The following is an 18,777-nucleotide window of genomic DNA, read 5'->3' as shown; positions in this document are numbered from 1 at the left end:
CTCAAATGATCAAGATACTGATTCATTTAAAATTGGTCTCATAACCGTTTTCAACAATTCACATCATGATGCCTTTAATGTATGATTTGCAATCTACTCCAGTCACTAAAAGTACAACAAAAGACCATTTCAAACGGTGTTTTCCTCTCATTTTATTTTTGTAATGAAAAGCAAACAGGCTGCAGAGGAACTTCAGTTTAATGCAAATGTACAGTGCTAAGAGATCTACCAAGCCCAAACACACTCTACACACCTCAATCCACTAGAGCGTTACTAAAACAGAAGTTATTAATAAAGACAAACATTTGATCAAAATAAACAAAATAAGTTTTATGCCACCCAAGTAATTATTTTCTTAACCCATGACTTTCACAGCCAGTTCAGTGTTCAATAGCTCCACATGCAAGGTTTGAGATTTCAGCTGGGTACATGACATTTCAATGAATATTACAAGTTAACCAGTTAGCTGTGAAACTGCTGTACATTCATATCTGAAATCATCTGAATTTTCTTTAGTTTACAATGGTAATGAACAGAAATCTGTCTTTACATACTGCAATTAGCCCTAATATGCTTAAATAAATCTCTGCCAATGTTTGATGTTTTTAAATTCTAACATTTCTAGGAAAATTTAAAAAGAACCATATAACCATGTTCATGACAATTCGGCCATTACCCAGCATTTTAATAAATAGTGTATAAATAACTACAAAAACATCAAATGCAATAATTTTCCTAGAAGTATCCTGTTATTGTCCAGCAAATAGAACATTTTTGCAAGGTAACATGCAACTAGTGTTATTTCCAAAAGCATCAAATAATCCAATATTCCATTCACATTCGTTAAAATAAGGGAATGACATCTCTTTCTCTCAATCACACACACATATACACAAACAAAACAACAAAATGATCTATTTAATGAAAAGAAAAAGTAAAGTAGTCAGCATGAAAGAGAAAAGAGTGATGTAATGTAGTGTTTGAGCCTCAAATACTGACTTTTGGAATTATTTAATAGTCAGGACAACCTCACAAGCTCACCTTCCTCTCAAAAATAAAAAAGGAAAAGTTATTATACACAGGCATTACTTTACTTCCCACAGTTATACTGCAGATAATACAGTCAACTGAACAAATGTTTGTCATCTTGGAGTGTATATATTGGTGGTATTATGTTGCAAAGCAGCAATGTTATAGAAACGCACACATTAGTGAGCAGCACAGCCAGATATTCAGATATTCATGCATAGAACTAGAGGGGTTTGAGCTTCATTTAACTATGTACAGCTACTGTTGTATATGAAAATGTTTGGAGAAGTATCTATGTCTGTCTGACATTCTTCGCTGTGTTAGACTATCATGCAGAGACTTTATACTGACTAGTGGAGCACAATAGCATCAGTAATTATCGCTACTCTGACAAACAAATCTCCGCTCATTGATATCTGCTCTTTCTCTCTCCGTCCTTCTCAATCAACCAGAAAGCAACAATGAAAAGGTTACTGAAGTTAAATTTCTGACATGCCGTTTGGATGCAACTGCAAGTCATATAACGTTATACATCTCCAGAACCACACAAGCAAATTAAACACGAAGGACAGATCGGGCAATGTAAAGGAACTGCATTCAAACGGGTTCTTGAATAATTTTTTGTTTTGTCCTGAAAAGGACAAAGAGCTTTTTCCTGATCAGTCTGTACATGTTGACATAAAGGGAATTTGAAAGACAAATAATTTCAGAATTTGAGGAAAGGTGAAGGAATGTGAGGTGGTGCATCATTCTGTGAAATGTGGTCTGCACTTTCCTCTTCTTACAGGAAGGGGGCACACTCAGTCCCTGGTGCGACCCACAATGGCCAGGATGTAAAGGAAGATGTTGATGATGTCGGTGTAGAGGTTAAGAGCTGCATAGACATACTCCTCTGGGCTAATGGCCAACTTCTTGTTGCCCAGGAGAAGCTGGGTGTCCACAGCCAGGAACTGTGAAAGAACAAACAAGCCCTGAGTGTCGCATTCATGTTGTGCTTGGGGAAATAAAGCGGAACGGCTAAAGAAATTGAAAATGATATTAATCTTTTACTTTAATTCAATTTTGAAGAACAGTGCAATTATATAAAAAAATTTACCTTGTGGGTGATTACAAAAAATCTCAGACTTACAGCGAAGATATAATATTTAAGGACTAGAATATCATAGAGACTTGGCGAGGGGCTCTTTTAACACTTGAAGCTTGTAAGCAATCACCTAGCATAATGCACTAGGCCTAGCAGCACCGCTGATGTTTAATTCACAAATCATCAGCAAATACTAAATGAAGTTCACTGGGTTTGTATCCTGCTTACTGCAATGGTTACACTATTCTGTTTAAAAGTTTGCATATACATTCTGTTCTTTGGAGCTTTCTCTTGATAATAGAAAAATTATTTATGTATGAAAAGCACCACAGCTGTTTTTAAGATTGATTACAATAAGAAATCACCAAATCAGCATATTAAGAATGATTTCTAAAGGATCACGTGGCACTGAAAACTGCAGTAATAGCTGCTGAAATCAGCTTTGCCATCACAGCAATAAATAACATTTTGAAATAGATTAAAATAGAAAAAGATTTTTTACAATAATATTCCACAATATTACTGTCCTCACTGTATTTTTAATAAAATAAATGCAGTCTTGGTGAGCTTAAGAGATTTCTTTCAAGAACATAAAAAATTAATTCCAACCTAAATCTTGAATGCTATCCTGATGTTCCAACAATTTCAGTTACAAATGCTTAGTGGAGGAAATTATGATTGCACTCTCCCTGTTTACCATTGAAGTTAAAGTTAAAACATTACCGTCTACAGCCGCAAGAGGGCGCTCTATGCTGCTCAGTGCTCCTGTAGTCTACACTGAAAACATAGAGCGCCCTCTCGTGGCTGTAGACGCTAATGTTTTGTCTTGGTTCTTGGTTGTAAATAAATGAGACTTTTTCCTTGTCATGACGTATTTTTGGACTGATGCGACTCATACTTAGGTGCGACTTATAGTCTGAAAAATACGGTAGTTGGACAAGTTCATAAATTACATTTGAGGAATCACCTTAATTTGTATGGGTGTATAGTGTATAGTGTGAACTGTTATGTGGGTATTGTTATTTATTCAAGGAAAAGGGATGTAATGAGTGTGATGTTTAGTCCACTAGGTGGCAGTAATGGATTGTATAAAATCAGGTGCATTTGCTAAGGATTGGTGTGGTAATTTGTAGATGATGAATGTTCCACGTGGAATAAAGACGCCAGCACCAGTAATTCCTCGTTTTGGTTCATTGTCTTGTTCTTGAATGATACAGACACATCACTACAAATGCTTAATTTCACTGCTCCAAAAGACATGTGATTTATACAGCCGGTCAGACTGGAAAATTGTGATTTCGAAAGGGCCCACATGTAAAATAGATCATAACATATCTAACGTATAGATGATATTGAACATTTCTTCTGGGATTCACCAAAATCGTATATGCTGTAGTGAAACTGTAAACTGAGTTGACTAAACACGTTGCTGAGTGTCTCAATATCTGCAATACAGCATTCAGACTACTATTATTGTTTATTAATAAAAAACAAAGAATAAAAAAAGGAATTGAGGATTTTTAATACTAACCTGCAAAGTAAGTTGCAGAACATGTAAAGGAATCAAAACTTGTACGTTAACTGCTAAATGAGCTAAGCTGCTAGCTTATAAGGGGGACCTGTGATTAGCTTGTTTGCTACATGTGAGGTTTAATTAAATTTCAAAACGACTAAACATATCATAACCTCGCATTATAAAGCTATTCTAGCTGTTTGAGGTATAATGTACCTCTGCTTACCTTTCTTCAGCTCGTTATACCAGACTTTGACGATGGTTTTGGAGTGTTTTCTGTGTCTGCACGCTCTGCTGGGAGTTACTCAGATCATTTCTTCTCCAAAGCAGGCTCCGAGAATGCAAAAAATAAGCAGAATAAATATTTTCTACATTGATAATGATAAACGTTTTTTTGAGTAAATTAATCATAAGACTTAAAAATCGTTTTTTTTTTGTTTTTTTTTTTGTGCTTTGTTTAAATTGTTTATTGTTTATTCTTATGTAGTTTTTAAAATGTACACATTGGTCACTGTGGTTTAAAACTGATCATTCATCTAGAGCCAAAACCTCTTTAAAACTAACCAAAACCAGTCTAACTGGAACATCAACCATGAAACATAATAATAATAATAATAATAATAATAATAATAAAGTAATATATAAATAAAGTTCAGTTCATTTAAAAAAGTTACACATTTTTATAACTTTTGTTGTTGTTATTAATATTATTATTTTAAATTTAAAGCAGAGTGAAATTTTTTACAGGCCTGTTAGGTTATTTGTTTAAATGTTTAATTTATGTCCAGTCTGGCCTGTACCCTTCTAAATTATCATTTATTTTTAAAAAGTGATCAGTTTTTATTATTATTATTATCTTTTAATTTTCAGGGACAGGAGAAGAGTTTGGGAAACTTGTTAGGAAACAGTCAGTATTTAATATGGAGCCACTAGTGATGATGTATTTACTGCTTCTCTCCTGAGCTGCTCATTTAGTTCAGAATTCTCAGTTCAGCTCACTGTTGTGACATCATAATGGAGATTCCGTTCTGGCAGCTCTAAACTGCTGTTCTGACTAACTTTCTTCTGTTGGTGTGTTAGGAGAGAAAAGATCGAGAGCTACTTTCGTGACTTTCTGCAGATATTGACAACAAATACTGAATTCACTTGCAGCATCTAGTGTCCACAATGGCACTGTTCAGCAGTGTATTTAGACCACTTTTTGAGTGTTTTGCTCACTTCTTTCATAAAAGGGAGACACCTTTGAGGGCACAACAGTGTGCAGCACAAGAACGGGCGGCAATAGAGAAACTCCCAGAAGCATCAATGATGAAGGCAGATGAAAGTGAGGCCTTCGACTTCACTGCCCAAAACAAGAAGTGCAAAAAGAGACGCCGCCAGGTAACTTAACTGAGAAGTACCAGCTTCCACCGAAAATGGTTTAGAATCACTTTTCACTCAGTAATTGCTAGTAGATTTCACAATTAATTACAAAGAAACATCAACACATTCAATTAAATGTGACATTTTGGAAATAGAAAGACTGAAATAGTATTGTCTTGTATCATTTACTACAATAATCTTTACTAACTAAAATGTACGATTTTACAGTATGGAGAGAAAGAGAAGAAAAGACAGGTGAAGAGAAAGGTGAAGAAGGAGAAAGAGATGAATGAGGGAGGAAGTCATAAAGACAAGGCTGAAAAAGAAAGCGAGACATTTGGCCTTGAAAAGATAAAGGATAGAGGACATGTGCCACAGAAAAAAAGAGAGTCTGCCAAATTCAGAAAGATGCAGAGTCTAGAAAATGTGATGGAGGGAGGAAGTATGCATAGAGAGGCTGGAGAAAAGAAAAAGAAGAGGAGAAACCAGAAGGAAAGAAGGACCACTGAGCCTACTCCACTTCTTGTGGAGGTCAAACCTCAGCAAAGTCTAGTCAGTCCTCCAGTGAGATCTTCCTTCTTGAAGCCAATAGAAGGAGAATTTCCATTGCTTCCAAGTGTCTCTGAAGACCTTCCTTTACCAGCTGCTCGCTTCAAACCCTTGCCGCCAGTGACCAGACCGCCCATGCATCCTCAAAAGCCAGAGACTGCACCAGAGGAAGTGTCCTTGCCATGTTCTCTTCTTCAAGTGCATCCTCCCAAACCGTTGGCAGTTCCTCCATGTTCCACTCCAACACCTGATGAACTGTTTTGCCTCCGACGCATCCAAGTCAGTCCTCCCAAACAACTGGTGGTTTCTCCGAGCTCCTCTCCTGTATCTGATGAAGTTGTTGATCTGCAACGTTCTTCAGCTCCAGTGTGTTCTCCCAGCTTGATGAAGGCTCAGCCGTCCACTTCTTCCCTGTTTGAGCCGCCTCCACAACTCATGCTCATCGACATAGAGGATGAGGAAACAGAGTACGTGGAGTACACGGGGAAGACCATTCGGGCCTGTGACTTACCCAAGTATGAACTCCCCCGACCTCAGGAGGCTGAAATGAAACCAAGACGGATGGTTGCTTGGTTGGAGAGTGACTGCGACATGCCGGAGGAAGTGTGGGCGAGTGAAGTGGTGGAGGTCCAGGGATTTGAAGATGTGAAAGATAACACTGATGAAATGGGAGACTCCAATGCCATAGAAGGGACTTTGGATGACTCCTCTCAGAAAAAGGAGGAGTTGGATAAACACATGATGAAGCTGTTTGGTGTAGCCTCTCCTGAAGGTCCCAAGAATGAGACCCAGCACAATGTGAATGTCCAGCAAGAGCCAAAGAGGAAAAGAAAATTGCCACTTGTTCTCTTCAGCTGGGCAGAAGAGAAGGCCAAGAAAAAGAAGGAGAAGAAAATACAGAAGGAGAAGGAGCGAAGAGAAAAGGAGTTGCTGCTTGAACGCTACAGGAACGATCCAAAACTGAAGCACTTGTTGATCAACAAGCACAACTGCAACTACTGCTCCTCTGAGTGAAGATCATTGTCCCTTCCCAAAACATCCTCTTCACCTTTAACCTACAGCACAATTCTGTGTACAAATAAAAAAACTGTGCAAACTAAAAGTTGAATGATCCATGCAAATTTCCTGAATATTAACACATAAAACGTGTTTAAAGTTCAAATGATTAATTTGAAAGCATGCAGTGATTTTCTACCATTTTAAACAAACATTTTATTTTAACAAAGAACAGCCACAGGAAGTGAATGATTCATCTCAGATCACAGCAATAAAACAACACTTGATTTGAGTAAAAGGTACATTTCATTGGTAAGTTACAATTAGGTTTATCATATTGTCTATGATTTGGATTCCAATATGAAAGCTGCAACTCTGTCTTTTTATATTTCTTCCACTAAAGGCCTCCTTTGTGGATTTTTGGAGCATTGCCTCCCTAAGAATACAAACCATATGCAATTGTTGTTTATGACCAAAATTGCACGTGTTTATTTATAAAGACTTTTGCAGATGCAGGTTAACAGTCATATAATAACAGTATATGACATTAAACAAATTCAAATTTCCTAAAGAAAGTTTTTGTAGTAAGGACTGTTAAAATTTAAAAATCTGTTTTTTTAAATAATAATAAATATATGAAAACAACAATGTTACTCTTCTTTCATGATAACTTATTTCTTATCTTATCACGTTAGGTCATGATTGAACAACAAATAGTATAAATCACAAATATTAGTCAGCTTTACATATTTTTCCATACACAACACTCCTCTAATACAGGACCTCTTCAAAAAGTGCACATTTGTACCTAAAGAGTCCCTACATATGTTAGTACCCAAAAGGTTTTGTGTTAACTTTTTATTTATTCTATTTTTTTATGAAATTGAAGAATGGAATGAAACAAGCAGCTGTCTTTGAGTGATTTACTCAAATGATCAAGATACTGATTCATTTAAAATTGGTCTCATAACCGTTTTCAACAATTCACATCATGATGCCTTTCATGTATGATTTGCAATCTACTCCAGTCACTAAAAGTACAACAAAAGACCATTTCAAACGGTGTTTTCCTCTCATTTTATTTTTGTAATGAAAAGCAAACAGGCTGCAGAGGAACTTCAGTTTAATGCAAATGTACAGTGCTAAGAGATCTACCAAGCCCAAACACACTCTACACACCTCAATCCACTAGAGCGTTACTAAAACAGAAGTTATTAATAAAGACAAACATTTGATCAAAATAAACAAAATAAGTTTTATGCCACCCAAGTAATTATTTTCTTAACCCATGACTTTCACAGCCAGTTCAGTGTTCAATAGCTCCACATGCAAGGTTTGAGATTTCAGCTGGGTACATGACATTTCAATGAATATAGAAACGCACACATTAGTGAGCAGCACAGCCAGATATTCAGATATTCATGCATAGAACTAGAGGGGTTTGAGCTTCATTTAACTATGTACAGCTACTGTGTATATATGCAAATGTTTGGAGAAGTATCTATGTCTGTCTGACATTCTTCGCTGTGTTAGACTATCATGCAGAGACTTTATACTGACTAGTGGAGCACATTAGCATCAGTAATTATCGCTACTCTGACAAACAAATCTCCGCTCATTGAAATCTGCTCTTTCTCTCTCCCTCCTTCTCAATCAACCAGAAAGCAACAATGCAAAGGTTACTCAAGTGAAATTTCTGCCATGCCTTTCGGATGCAACTGTTGAGTCATATAACGTTATACATCTCCAGAACCACACAAGCAAATTAAACAAGAAGGACAGATCGGGCAATGTAAAGGAACTGCATTCAAACGGGTTCTTGAATAATTTTTTGTTTTGTCCTGAAAAGGACAAAGAGCTTTTGCCTGATCAGCCTGTACATGTTGACATAAAGGGAATTTGAAAGACAAATAATTTCAGAATTTGAGGAAAGGTGAAGTGAATGTGAATGTGAGGTGGTGCATCATTCTGTGAAATGTGGTCTGCACTTTCCTCTTCTAACAGGAAGGGGGCACCCTCAATCCCTGGTGCGACCCACAATGGCCAGGATGTAAAGGAAGATGTTGATGATGTCGGTGTAGAGGTTAAGAGCTGCATAGACATACTCCTCTGGGCTAATGGCCAACTTCTTGTTGCCCAGGAGAAGCTGGGTGTCCACAGCCAGGAACTGTGAAAGAACAAACAAGCCCTGAGTGTCGCATTCATGTTGTGCTTGGGGAAATAAAGCGGAAAGGCTAAAGAAATTGAAAATGATATTAATCTTTTACTTTAATTCAATTTTGAAGAAGAGTGCAATTATATAAAAAAAATTACCTTGTGGGTGATTACAAAAAATCTCATGGACTTACAGCGAAGATATAATATTTAAGGACTAGAATATCATAGAGACTTGGCGAGGGGCTCTTTTAACACTTGAAGCTTGTAAGCAATCACCTAGCATAATGCACTAGGCCTAGCAGCACTGCTGATGTTTAATTCACAAATCATCAGCAAATACTAAATGAAGTTCACTGGGTTTGTATCCTGCTTACTGCAATGGTTACACTATTCTGTTTAAAAGTTTGCATATACAATTCTGTTCTATGGAGCTTTCTCTTGATAATAGAAAAATTATTTATGTATGAAAAGCAGCACAGCTGTTTTTAAGATTGATTACAATAAGAAATCACCAAATCAGCATATTAAGAATGATTTCTAAAGGATCACGTGGCACTGAAAACTGCAGTAATAGCTGCTGAAATCAGCTTTGCCATCACAGCAATAAATAACATTTTGAAATAGATTAAAATAGAAAAAGATTTTTTACAATAATATTCCACAATATTACTGTCCTCACTGTATTTTTAATAAAATAAATGCAGTCTTGGTGAGCTTAAGAGATTTCTTTCAAGAACATAAAAAATTAATTCCAACCTAAATCTTGAATGCTATCCTGATGTTCCAGCAATTTCAGTTACAAATGCTTAGTGGAGGAAATTATGACTGCACTCTCCCTGTTTACCATTGAAGTTAAAGTTAAAACATTACCGTCTACAGCCGCAAGAGGGCGCTCTATGCTGCTCAGTGCTCCTGTAGTCTACACTGAAAACATAGAGCGCCCTCTCGTGGCTGTAGACACTAATGTTTTGTCTTGGTTCTTGGTTGTAAATAAATCAGACTTAAGAGTCCAGTGCGACTTACATATGTTTTTTTTCCTTGTCATGACGTATTTTTGGACTGATGCGACTCATACTTAGGTGCGACTTATAGTCTGAAAAATACGGTAGTTGGACAAGTTCATAAATTACATTTGAGGAATCACCTTAATTTGTATGGGGGGGGGGGTATAGTATTTTGAGGTATAGTGCCCTGTTTGCACAACAGTATACATTGCCAAAGTTGTCCTGTTGCTGAGTCTCCTTTTGAGGTTCAGCTCTCTGAACAGTCTCCAGAACTGGTTTCATCTGCACCAAAGACTGACAGTCCAATTTTGCGAAGATCTAGTGGTGTTAGAAAACCACCAGTTAGACTAGACTTGTAAAAAAAAAAGTTGTTTTGAAAAAGGAATGTGTTGTAAATGGTAAAATGGAGCAATTGAGTGTTTTGGTGTGGGACTAGTGTATAGTGTGAACTGTTATGTGGGTATTGTTATTTATTCAAGGAAAAGGGATGTAATGAGTGTGATGTTTAGTCCACTAGGTGGCAGTAATGGATTGTATAAAATCAGGTGCATTTGCTAAGGATTGGTGTGGTAATTTGTAGATGATGAATGTTCCACGTGGAATAAAGACGCCAGCACCAGTAATTCCTCGTATTGGTTCATTGTCTTGTTCTTGAATAATACAGACACATCACTACAAATGCTTAATTTCACTGCTCCAAAAGACATGTGATTTATACAGCCGGTCAGACTGGAAAATTGTGATTTCGAAAGGGCCCACATGTAAAATAGATCATAACATATCTAACATATAGATGATATTGAACATTTCTTCTGGGATTCACCAAATTCGTATATGCTGTAGTGAAACTGTAAACTGAGTTGACTAAACACATTGCTGAGTGTCTCAATATCTGCAATACAGCATTCAGACTACTATTATTGTTTATTAATAAAAAACAAAGAATAAAAAAAAGGAATTGAGGATTTTTTATAATAACCTGCAAAGTAAGTTGCAGAACATGTAAAGGAATCAAAACTTGTACGTTAACTGCTAAATGAGCTAAGCTGCTAGCTTATAAGGAGGACCTGTGATTAGCTTGTTTGCTACATGTGAGGTTTAATTAAATTTCAAAACGACTAAACATATCATAACCTCGCATTATAAAGCTATTCTAGCTGTTTGAGGTATAATGTACCTCTGCTTACCTTTCTTCAGCTCGTTATACCAGACTTTGACGATGGTTTTGGAGTGTTTTCTGTGTCTGCACGCTCTGCTGGGAGTTACTCAGATCATTTCTTCTCCAAAGCAGGCTCCGAGAATGCAAAAAATAAGCAGAATAAATATTTTCTACATTGATAATGATAAACGTTTTTAGAAATAAACGTCAGCAGTAATGGCTGTTTCTGTTTCTACTTTATTTTTTGATTAAATTAATCATAAGACTTAAAAATCGTTTTTTTTTTTGTGCTTTGTTTAAATTGTTTATTGTTTATTCTTATGTAGTTTTTAAAATGTACACACTGGTCACTGTGGTTTAAAACTGATCATTCATCTAGAGCCAAAACCTCTTTAAAACTAACCAAAACCAGTCTAACTGGAACATCAACCATGAAACATAATAATAATAATAATAATAAAGTAATATATAAATAAAGTTCAGTTCATTTAAAAAAGTTACACATTTTTATAACTTTTGTTGTTGTTATTAATATTATTATTTTAAATTTAAAGCAGAGTGAAATTTTTTACAGGCCTGTTAGGTTATTTGTTTAAATGTTTAATTTATGTCCAGTCTGGCCTGTACCCTTCTAAATTATCATTTATTTTTAAAAAGTGATCAGTTTTTATTATTATTATTATCTTTTAATTTTCAGGGACAGGAGAAGAGTTTGGGAAACTTGTTAGGAAACAGTCAGTATTTAATATGGAGCCACTAGTGATGATGTATTTACTGCTTCTCTCCTGAGCTGCTCATTTAGTTCAGAATTCTCAGTTCAGCTCACTGTTGTGACATCATAATGGAGATTCCGTTCTGGCAGCTCTAAACTGCTGTTCTGACTAACTTTCTTCTGTTGGTGTGTTAGGAGAGAAAAGATCGAGAGCTACTTTCGTGACTTTCTGCAGATATTGACGACAAATACTGAATTCACTTGCAGCATCTAGTGTCCACAATGGCACGGTTCAGCACTGTATTTAGACCACTTTTTGAGTGTTTTGCTCACTTCTTTCATAAAAGGGAGACACCTTTGAGGGCACAACAGTGTGCAGCACAAGAACGGGCGGCAATAGAGAAACTCCCAGAAGCATCAATGATGAAGGCAGATGAAAGTGAGGCCTTCGACTTCACTGCCCAAAACAAGAAGTGCAAAAAGAGACGCCGCCAGGTAACTTAACTGAGAAGTACCACTTTTTTCACTTTTCACTCAGTAATTGCTAGTAGATTTCACAATTAATTACAAAGAAACATCAACACATTCAATTAAATGTGACATTTTGGAAATAGAAAGACTGAAATAGTATTGTCTTGTATCATTTACTACAATAATCTTTACTAACTAAAATGTACGATTTTACAGTATGGAGAGAAAGAGAAGAAAAGACAGGTGAAGAGAAAGGTGAAGAAGGAGAAAGAGATGAATGAGGGAGGAAGTCATAAAGACAAGGCTGAAAAAGAAAGCGAGACATTTGGCCTTGAAAAGATAAAGGATAGAGGACATGTGCCACAGAAAAAAAGAGAGTCTGCCAAATCCAGAAAGATGCAGAGTCTAGAAAATGTGATGGAGGGAGGAAGTAAGCATAGAGAGGCTGGAGAAAAGAAAAAGAAGAGGAGAAACCAGAAGGAAAGAAGGACCACTGAGCCTACTCCACTTCTTGTGGAGGTCAAACCTCAGCAAAGTCTAGTCAGTCCTCCAGTGAGATCTTCCTTCTTGAAGCCAATAGAAGGAGAATTTCCATTGCTTCCAAGTGTCTCTGAAGACCTTCCTTTACCAGCTGCTCGCTTCAAACCCTTGCCGCCAGTGACCAGACCGCCCATGCATCCTCAAAAGCCAGAGACTGCACAAGAGGAAGTGTCCTTGCCATATTCTCTTCTTCAAGTGGATCCTCCCAAACCGTTGGCAGCACCAGAGGAAGTGTCCTTGCTAAGTTCTCTTCTTCAAGTGGATTCTCCCAAACCGTTGGCAGTTCCTCCATGTTCCACTCCAACACCTGATGAACTGTTTTGCCTCCGACGCATCCAAGTCAGTCCTCCCAAACAACTGGTGGTTTCTCCGAGCTCCTCTCCTGTATCTGATGAAGTTGTTGATCTGCAACGTTCTTCAGCTCCAGTGTGTTCTCCCAGCTTGATGAAGGCTCAGCCGTCCACTTCTTCCCTGTTTGAGCCGCCTCCACAACTCATGCTCATCGACATAGAGGATGAGGAGACAGAGTACGTGGAGTACACGGGGAAGACCATTCGGGCCTGTGACTTACCCAAGTATGAACTCCCCCGACCTCAGGAGGCTGAAATGAAAACAAGACGGATGGTTGCTTGGTTGGAGAGTGACTGCGACATGCTGGAGGAAGTGTGGGCGAGTGAAGTGGTGGAGGTCCAGGGATTTGAAGATGTGAAAGATAACACTGATGAAATGGGAGACTCCAATGCCATAGAAGGGACTTTGGATGACTCCTCTCAGAAAAAGGAGGAGTTGGATAAACACATGATGAAGCTGTTTGGTGTAGCCTCTCCTGAAGGTCCCAAGAATGAGACCCAGCACAATGTGAATGTCCAGCAAGAGCCAAAGAGGAAAAGAAAATTGCCACTTGTTCTCTTCAGCTGGGCAGAAGAGAAGGCCAAGAAAAAGAAGGAGAAGAAAATACAGAAGGAGAAGGAGCGAAGAGAAAAGGAGTTGCTGCTTGAACGCTACAGGAATGATCCAAAACTGAAGCACTTGTTGATCAACAAGCACAACTGCAACTACTGCTCCTCTGAGTGAAGATCATTGTCCCTTCCCAAAACATCCTCTTCACCTTTAACCTACAGCACAATTCTGTGTACAAATAAAAAAACTGTGCAAACTAAAAGTTGAATGATCCATGCAAATTTCCTGAATATTAACACATAAAACGTGTTTAAAGTTCAAATGTTTAATTTGAAAGCGTGCAGTGATTTTCTACCATTTTAAACAAACATTTTATTTTAACAAAGAACAGCCACAGGAAGTGAATGATTCATCTCAGATCACAACAATAAAACGACACTTGATTTGAGTAAAAGGTACATTTCATTGGTAAGTTACAATTAGGTTTATCATATTGTCTATGATTTGGATTCCAATATGAAAGCTGCAACTCTGTCTTTTTATGTTTCTTCCACTAAAGGCCTCCTTTGTGGATTTTTGGAGCATTGCCTCCCTAAGAATACAAACCATATGCAATTGTTGTTTATGACCAAAATTGCAGGTGTTTATTTATAAAGACTTTTGCAGATGCAGGTTAACAGTCATATAATAACAGTATATGACATTAAACAACTTCAAATTTTCTAAAGAAAGTTTTGGTAGTAAGGACTGTTAAAATTTTAAAATCTGTTTTTTTAAATAATAATAAATATATGAGAACAACAATGTTACTCTTCTTTCATGATAACTTATTTCTTATCTTATCACGTTAGGTCATGATTGAACAACAAATAGTATAAATCACAAATATTAGTCAGCTTTACATATTTTTCCATACACAACACTCCTCTAATACAGGACCTCTTCAAAAAGTGCACATTTGTACCTAAAGAGTCCCTACATATGTTAGTACCCTAAAGGTTTTGTGTGACCTTTTTTTTTATTAATTTTCTTATGAAATTGAAGAATGGAATGAAACAAGCAGCTGTCTTTGAGTGATTTACTCAAATGATCAAGATACTGATTCATTTAAAATTGGTCTCATAACCGTTTTCAACAATTCACATCATGATGCCTTTCATGTATGATTTGCAATCTACTCCAGTCACTAAAAGTACAACAAAAGACCATTTCAAACGGTGTTTTCCTCTCATTTTATTTTTGTAATGAAAAGCAAACAGGCTGCAGAGGAACTTCAGTTTAATGCAAATGTACAGTGCTAAGAGATCTACCAAGCCCAAACACACTCTACACACCTCAATCCACTAGAGCGTTACTAAAACAGAAGTTATTAATAAAGACAAACATTTGATCAAAATAAACAAAATAAGTTTTATGCCACCCAAGTAATTATTTTCTTAACCCATGACTTTCACAGCCAGTTCAGTGTTCAATAGCTCCACATGCAAGGTTTGAGATTTCAGCTGGGTACATGACATTTCAGTGAATATCACAAGTTAACCAGTTAGCTGTGAAACTGCTGTACATTCATATATGAAATCATCTGAATTTTCTTTAGTTTACAATGGTAATGAACAGAAATCTGTCTTTACATACTGCAATTAGCCCTAATATGCTTAAATAAATCCCTGCCAATGTTTGATGTTTTTAGATTCTTACATTTCTAGGAAAATTTAAAAAGAACCATGTTACCATGTTCATGACAATTCGGCCATTACCCAGCATTTTAATAAATAACTTATAAATAACTACAAAAACATCAAATGCAATAATTGTCCTAGAAGTATCCTGTTATTGTCCAGCAAATGGAACATTTTTGCAAGGTAACATGCAACTAGTGTTATTTCCAAAAGCATCAAATAATCCAATATTCCATTCACATTCGTTAAAATAAGGGAATGACATCTCTTTCTCTCAATCACACACACATATACACAAACAAAACAACAAAATGATCTATTTAATGAAAAGAAAAAGTAAAGTAGTCAGCATGAAAGAGAAAAGAGTGATGTAATGTAGTGTTTGAGCCTCAAATACTGACTTTTGGAATTATTTAATAGTCAGGACAACCTCACAAGCTCACCTTCCTCTCAAAAATAAAAAAGGAAAAGTTATTATACACAGGCTTTACTTTACTTCTCACAGTTATACTGCAGATAATGCAGTCAACTGAACAAATGTTTGTCATCTTGGAGTGTATATATTGGTGGTATTATGTTGCAAAGCAGCAATGTTATAGAAACGCACACATTAGTGAGCAGCACAGCCAGATATTCAGATATTCATGCATAGAACTAGAGGGGTTTGAGCTTCATTTAACTATGTACAGCTACTGTTGTATATGCAAATGTTTGGAGAAGTATCTATGTCTGTCTGACATTCTTCGCTGTGTTAGACTATCATGAGGAGACTTTATACTGACTAGTGGAGCACATTAGCATCAGTAATTATCGCTACTCTGACAAACAAATCTCCGCTCATTGATATCTGCTCTTTCTCTCTCCCTCCTTCTCAATCAACCAGAAAGCAACAATGAAAAGGTTACTCAAGTTAAATTTCTGACATGCCGTTTGGATGCAACTGCAAGTCATATAACGTTATACATCTCCAGAACCACACAAGCAAATTAAACAAGAAGGACAGATCGGGCAATGTAAAGGAACTGCATTCAAACGGGTTCTTGAATAATTTTTTGTTTTGTCCTGAAAAGGACAAAGAGCTTTTTCCTGATCAGTCTGTACATGTTGACATAAAGGGAATTTGAAAGACAAATAATTTCAGAATTTGAGGAAAGGTGAAGGAATGTGAGGTGGTGCATCATTCTGTGAAATGTGGTCTGCATTTTCCTCTTCTTACAGGAAGGGGGCACACTCAGTCCCTGGTGCGACCCACAATGGCCAGGATGTAAAGGAAGATGTTGATGATGTCGGTGTAGAGGTTAAGAGCTGCATAGACATACTCCTCTGGGCTAATGGCCAACTTCTTGTTGCCCAGGAGAAGCTGGGTGTCCACAGCCAGGAACTGTGAAAGAACAAACAAGCCCTGAGTGTCGCATTCATGTTGTGCTTGGGGAAATAAAGCGGAACGGCTAAAGAAATTGAAAATGATATTAATCTTTTACTTTAATTCAATTTTGAAGAACAGTGCAATTATATAAAAAAATTTACCTTGTGGGTGATTACAAAAAATCTCAGACTTACAGCGAAGATATAATATTTAAGGACTAGAATATCATAGAGACTTGGCGAGGGGCTCTTTTAACACTTGAAGCTTGTAAGCAATCACCTAGCATAATGCACTAGGCCTAGCAGCACCGCTGATGTTTAATTCACAAATCATCAGCAAATACTAAATGAAGTTCACTGGGTTTGTATCCTGCTTACTGCAATGGTTACACTATTCTGTTTAAAAGTTTGCATATACATTCTGTTCTTTGGAGCTTTCTCTTGATAATAGAAAAATTATTTATGTATGAAAAGCAGCACAGCTGTTTTTAAGATTGATTACAATAAGAAATCACCGAATCAGCATATTAAGAATGATTTCTAAAGGATCACGTGGCACTGAAAACTGCAGTAATAGCTGCTGAAATCAGCTTTGCCATCACAGCAATAAATAACATTTTGAAATAGATTAAATTAGAAAAAGATTTTTTACAATAATATTCCACAATATTACTGTCCTCACTGTATTTTTAATAAAATAAATGCAGTCTTGGTGAGCTTAAGAGATTTCTTTCAAGAACATAAAAAATTAATTCCAACCTAAATCTTGAATGCTATCCTGATGTTCCAACAATTTCAGTTACAAATGCTTAGTGGAGGAAATTATGACTGCACTCTCCCTGTTTACCATTGAAGTTAAAGTTAAAACATTACCGTCTACAGCCGCAAGAGGGCGCTCTATGCTGCTCAGTGCTCCTGTAGTCTACACTGAAAACATAGAGCGCCCTCTCGTGGCTGTAGACACTAATGTTTTGTCTTGGTTCTTGGTTGTAAATAAATCAGACTTAGAGTCCAGTGCGACTTACATATGTTATTTTCCTTGTCATGACGTATTTTTGGACTGATGCGACTCATACTTAGGTGCGACTTATAGTCTGAAAAATACGGTAGTTGGACAAGTTCATAAATTACATTTGAGGAATCACCTTAATTTGTATGGAGGGGGGGGGGTATAGTATTTTGAGGTATAGTGCCCTGTTTGCACAACAGTATACATTGCCAAAGTTGTCCTGTTGCTGAGTCTCCTTTTGAGGTTCAGCTCTCTGAACAGTCTCCAGAACTGGTTTCATCTGCACCAAAGACTGACAGTCCAATTTTGCGAAGATCTAGTGGTGTTAGAAAACCACTTGTTAGACTAGACTTGTAAAAAAAAAAAGTTGTTTTGAAAAAGGAATGTGTTGTAAATGGTAAAATGGAGCAAGTGTAGTGTTTTGGTGTGGGACTAGTGTATAGTGTGAACTGTTATGTGGGTATTGTTATTTATTCAAGGAAAAGGGATGTAATGAGTGTGATGTTTAGTCCACTAGGTGGCAGTAATGGATTGTATAAAATCAGTTGCATTTGCTAAGGATTGGTGTGGTAATTTGTAGATGATGAATGTTCCACGCAGGGGGCAAGGAACTCGACCGGAAGTTGAAGTCGGGTGGGGGCTGCCATCTTTTAGCAGAACTTCACTTGCGTTAGCATTACCATTGACTCCCATTCATTTTGGCGTCACTTTGACAGCGAATAACTTTACATCTGAGGCATTTAAAGACTCCGTTTGTCCATTATTTATTTCTAAAGATACACGACAATGTATAAAGGGCTCCATTACCTTCTATGTTACATTATGGCCCCGTATAAACAGTTTTTGTAAAAAATAGGCTAACGATTGCGTCATAACCACTCGTCTCTCTGTCGCATTACCATACAGACAGGAGGAGAAGCTTGCAGGCAATTAACTTAATATGGCGTACTTGCGTTACATTTTAAAATACTATACAAAATAATTAATCAGAATACTTATTCCTGCTCACTGACGACAAAGAACTCCCCGCTCAAGCTCGCCGTCTCTGCAAGATTAACGATGGCAGTTTGCACGCACAGCTACTTAGAAGATTTACATCTGTCAGACAGGTTGCTGACGTCGTCAAGCTTCGTTTGAGTCTGCGCGTCAGAAACGGAAGTGCTAAAAAACGCTAAAAATGGGCTTTACTTGTCTCAATTGAGTTCCAATGGGGTCGCTGTGTCCATTTCTTTTACTGTCTATGGTTCC

At 37.0% G+C, this 18,777-nt stretch overlaps 1 protein-coding gene across 7 annotated transcripts in view; it reads right to left on the bottom strand.

Moving 5' to 3' along the window:
• grinaa (glutamate receptor, ionotropic, N-methyl D-aspartate-associated protein 1a (glutamate binding)) overlaps positions 1-18,777 on the bottom strand; it is a 60,808-nt gene that overhangs the window by 7,705 nt on the left and 34,326 nt on the right. The window contains exons 7-8 of one of the 7 annotated variants that reach the window (XR_008158686.1): positions 8,489-8,700; positions 1,602-1,767 (exon numbers count right to left, since the gene is read on the bottom strand). The exons of 1 other annotated variant lie outside the window; for it this stretch is intronic. Coding sequence is in view for 1 of the 6 variants with exons in the window: in XM_052584026.1 (XP_052439986.1) it covers positions 16,387-16,536 (150 nt within the window). In the remaining 5 variants the exon portion in view is untranslated. Of the gene's footprint in view, positions 1-127; positions 226-1,601; positions 1,768-7,586; positions 7,685-8,488; positions 8,701-14,684; positions 14,783-16,370; positions 16,537-18,777 lie in introns of those variants that run through there. 5 more of the 7 variants (XR_008158680.1, XR_008158684.1, XR_008158683.1 and 2 more) reach the window with 5 other exon arrangements.

The sequence above is a fragment of the Carassius gibelio genome, chromosome B19 (assembly GCF_023724105.1).
Source record: "Carassius gibelio isolate Cgi1373 ecotype wild population from Czech Republic chromosome B19, carGib1.2-hapl.c, whole genome shotgun sequence".
In the NCBI taxonomy this organism is placed as follows: domain Eukaryota; kingdom Metazoa; phylum Chordata; class Actinopteri; order Cypriniformes; family Cyprinidae; genus Carassius; species Carassius gibelio.
Note: the sequence above shows the minus strand (reverse complement) of the source record. Positions and strands in the feature narration are given on the sequence as shown.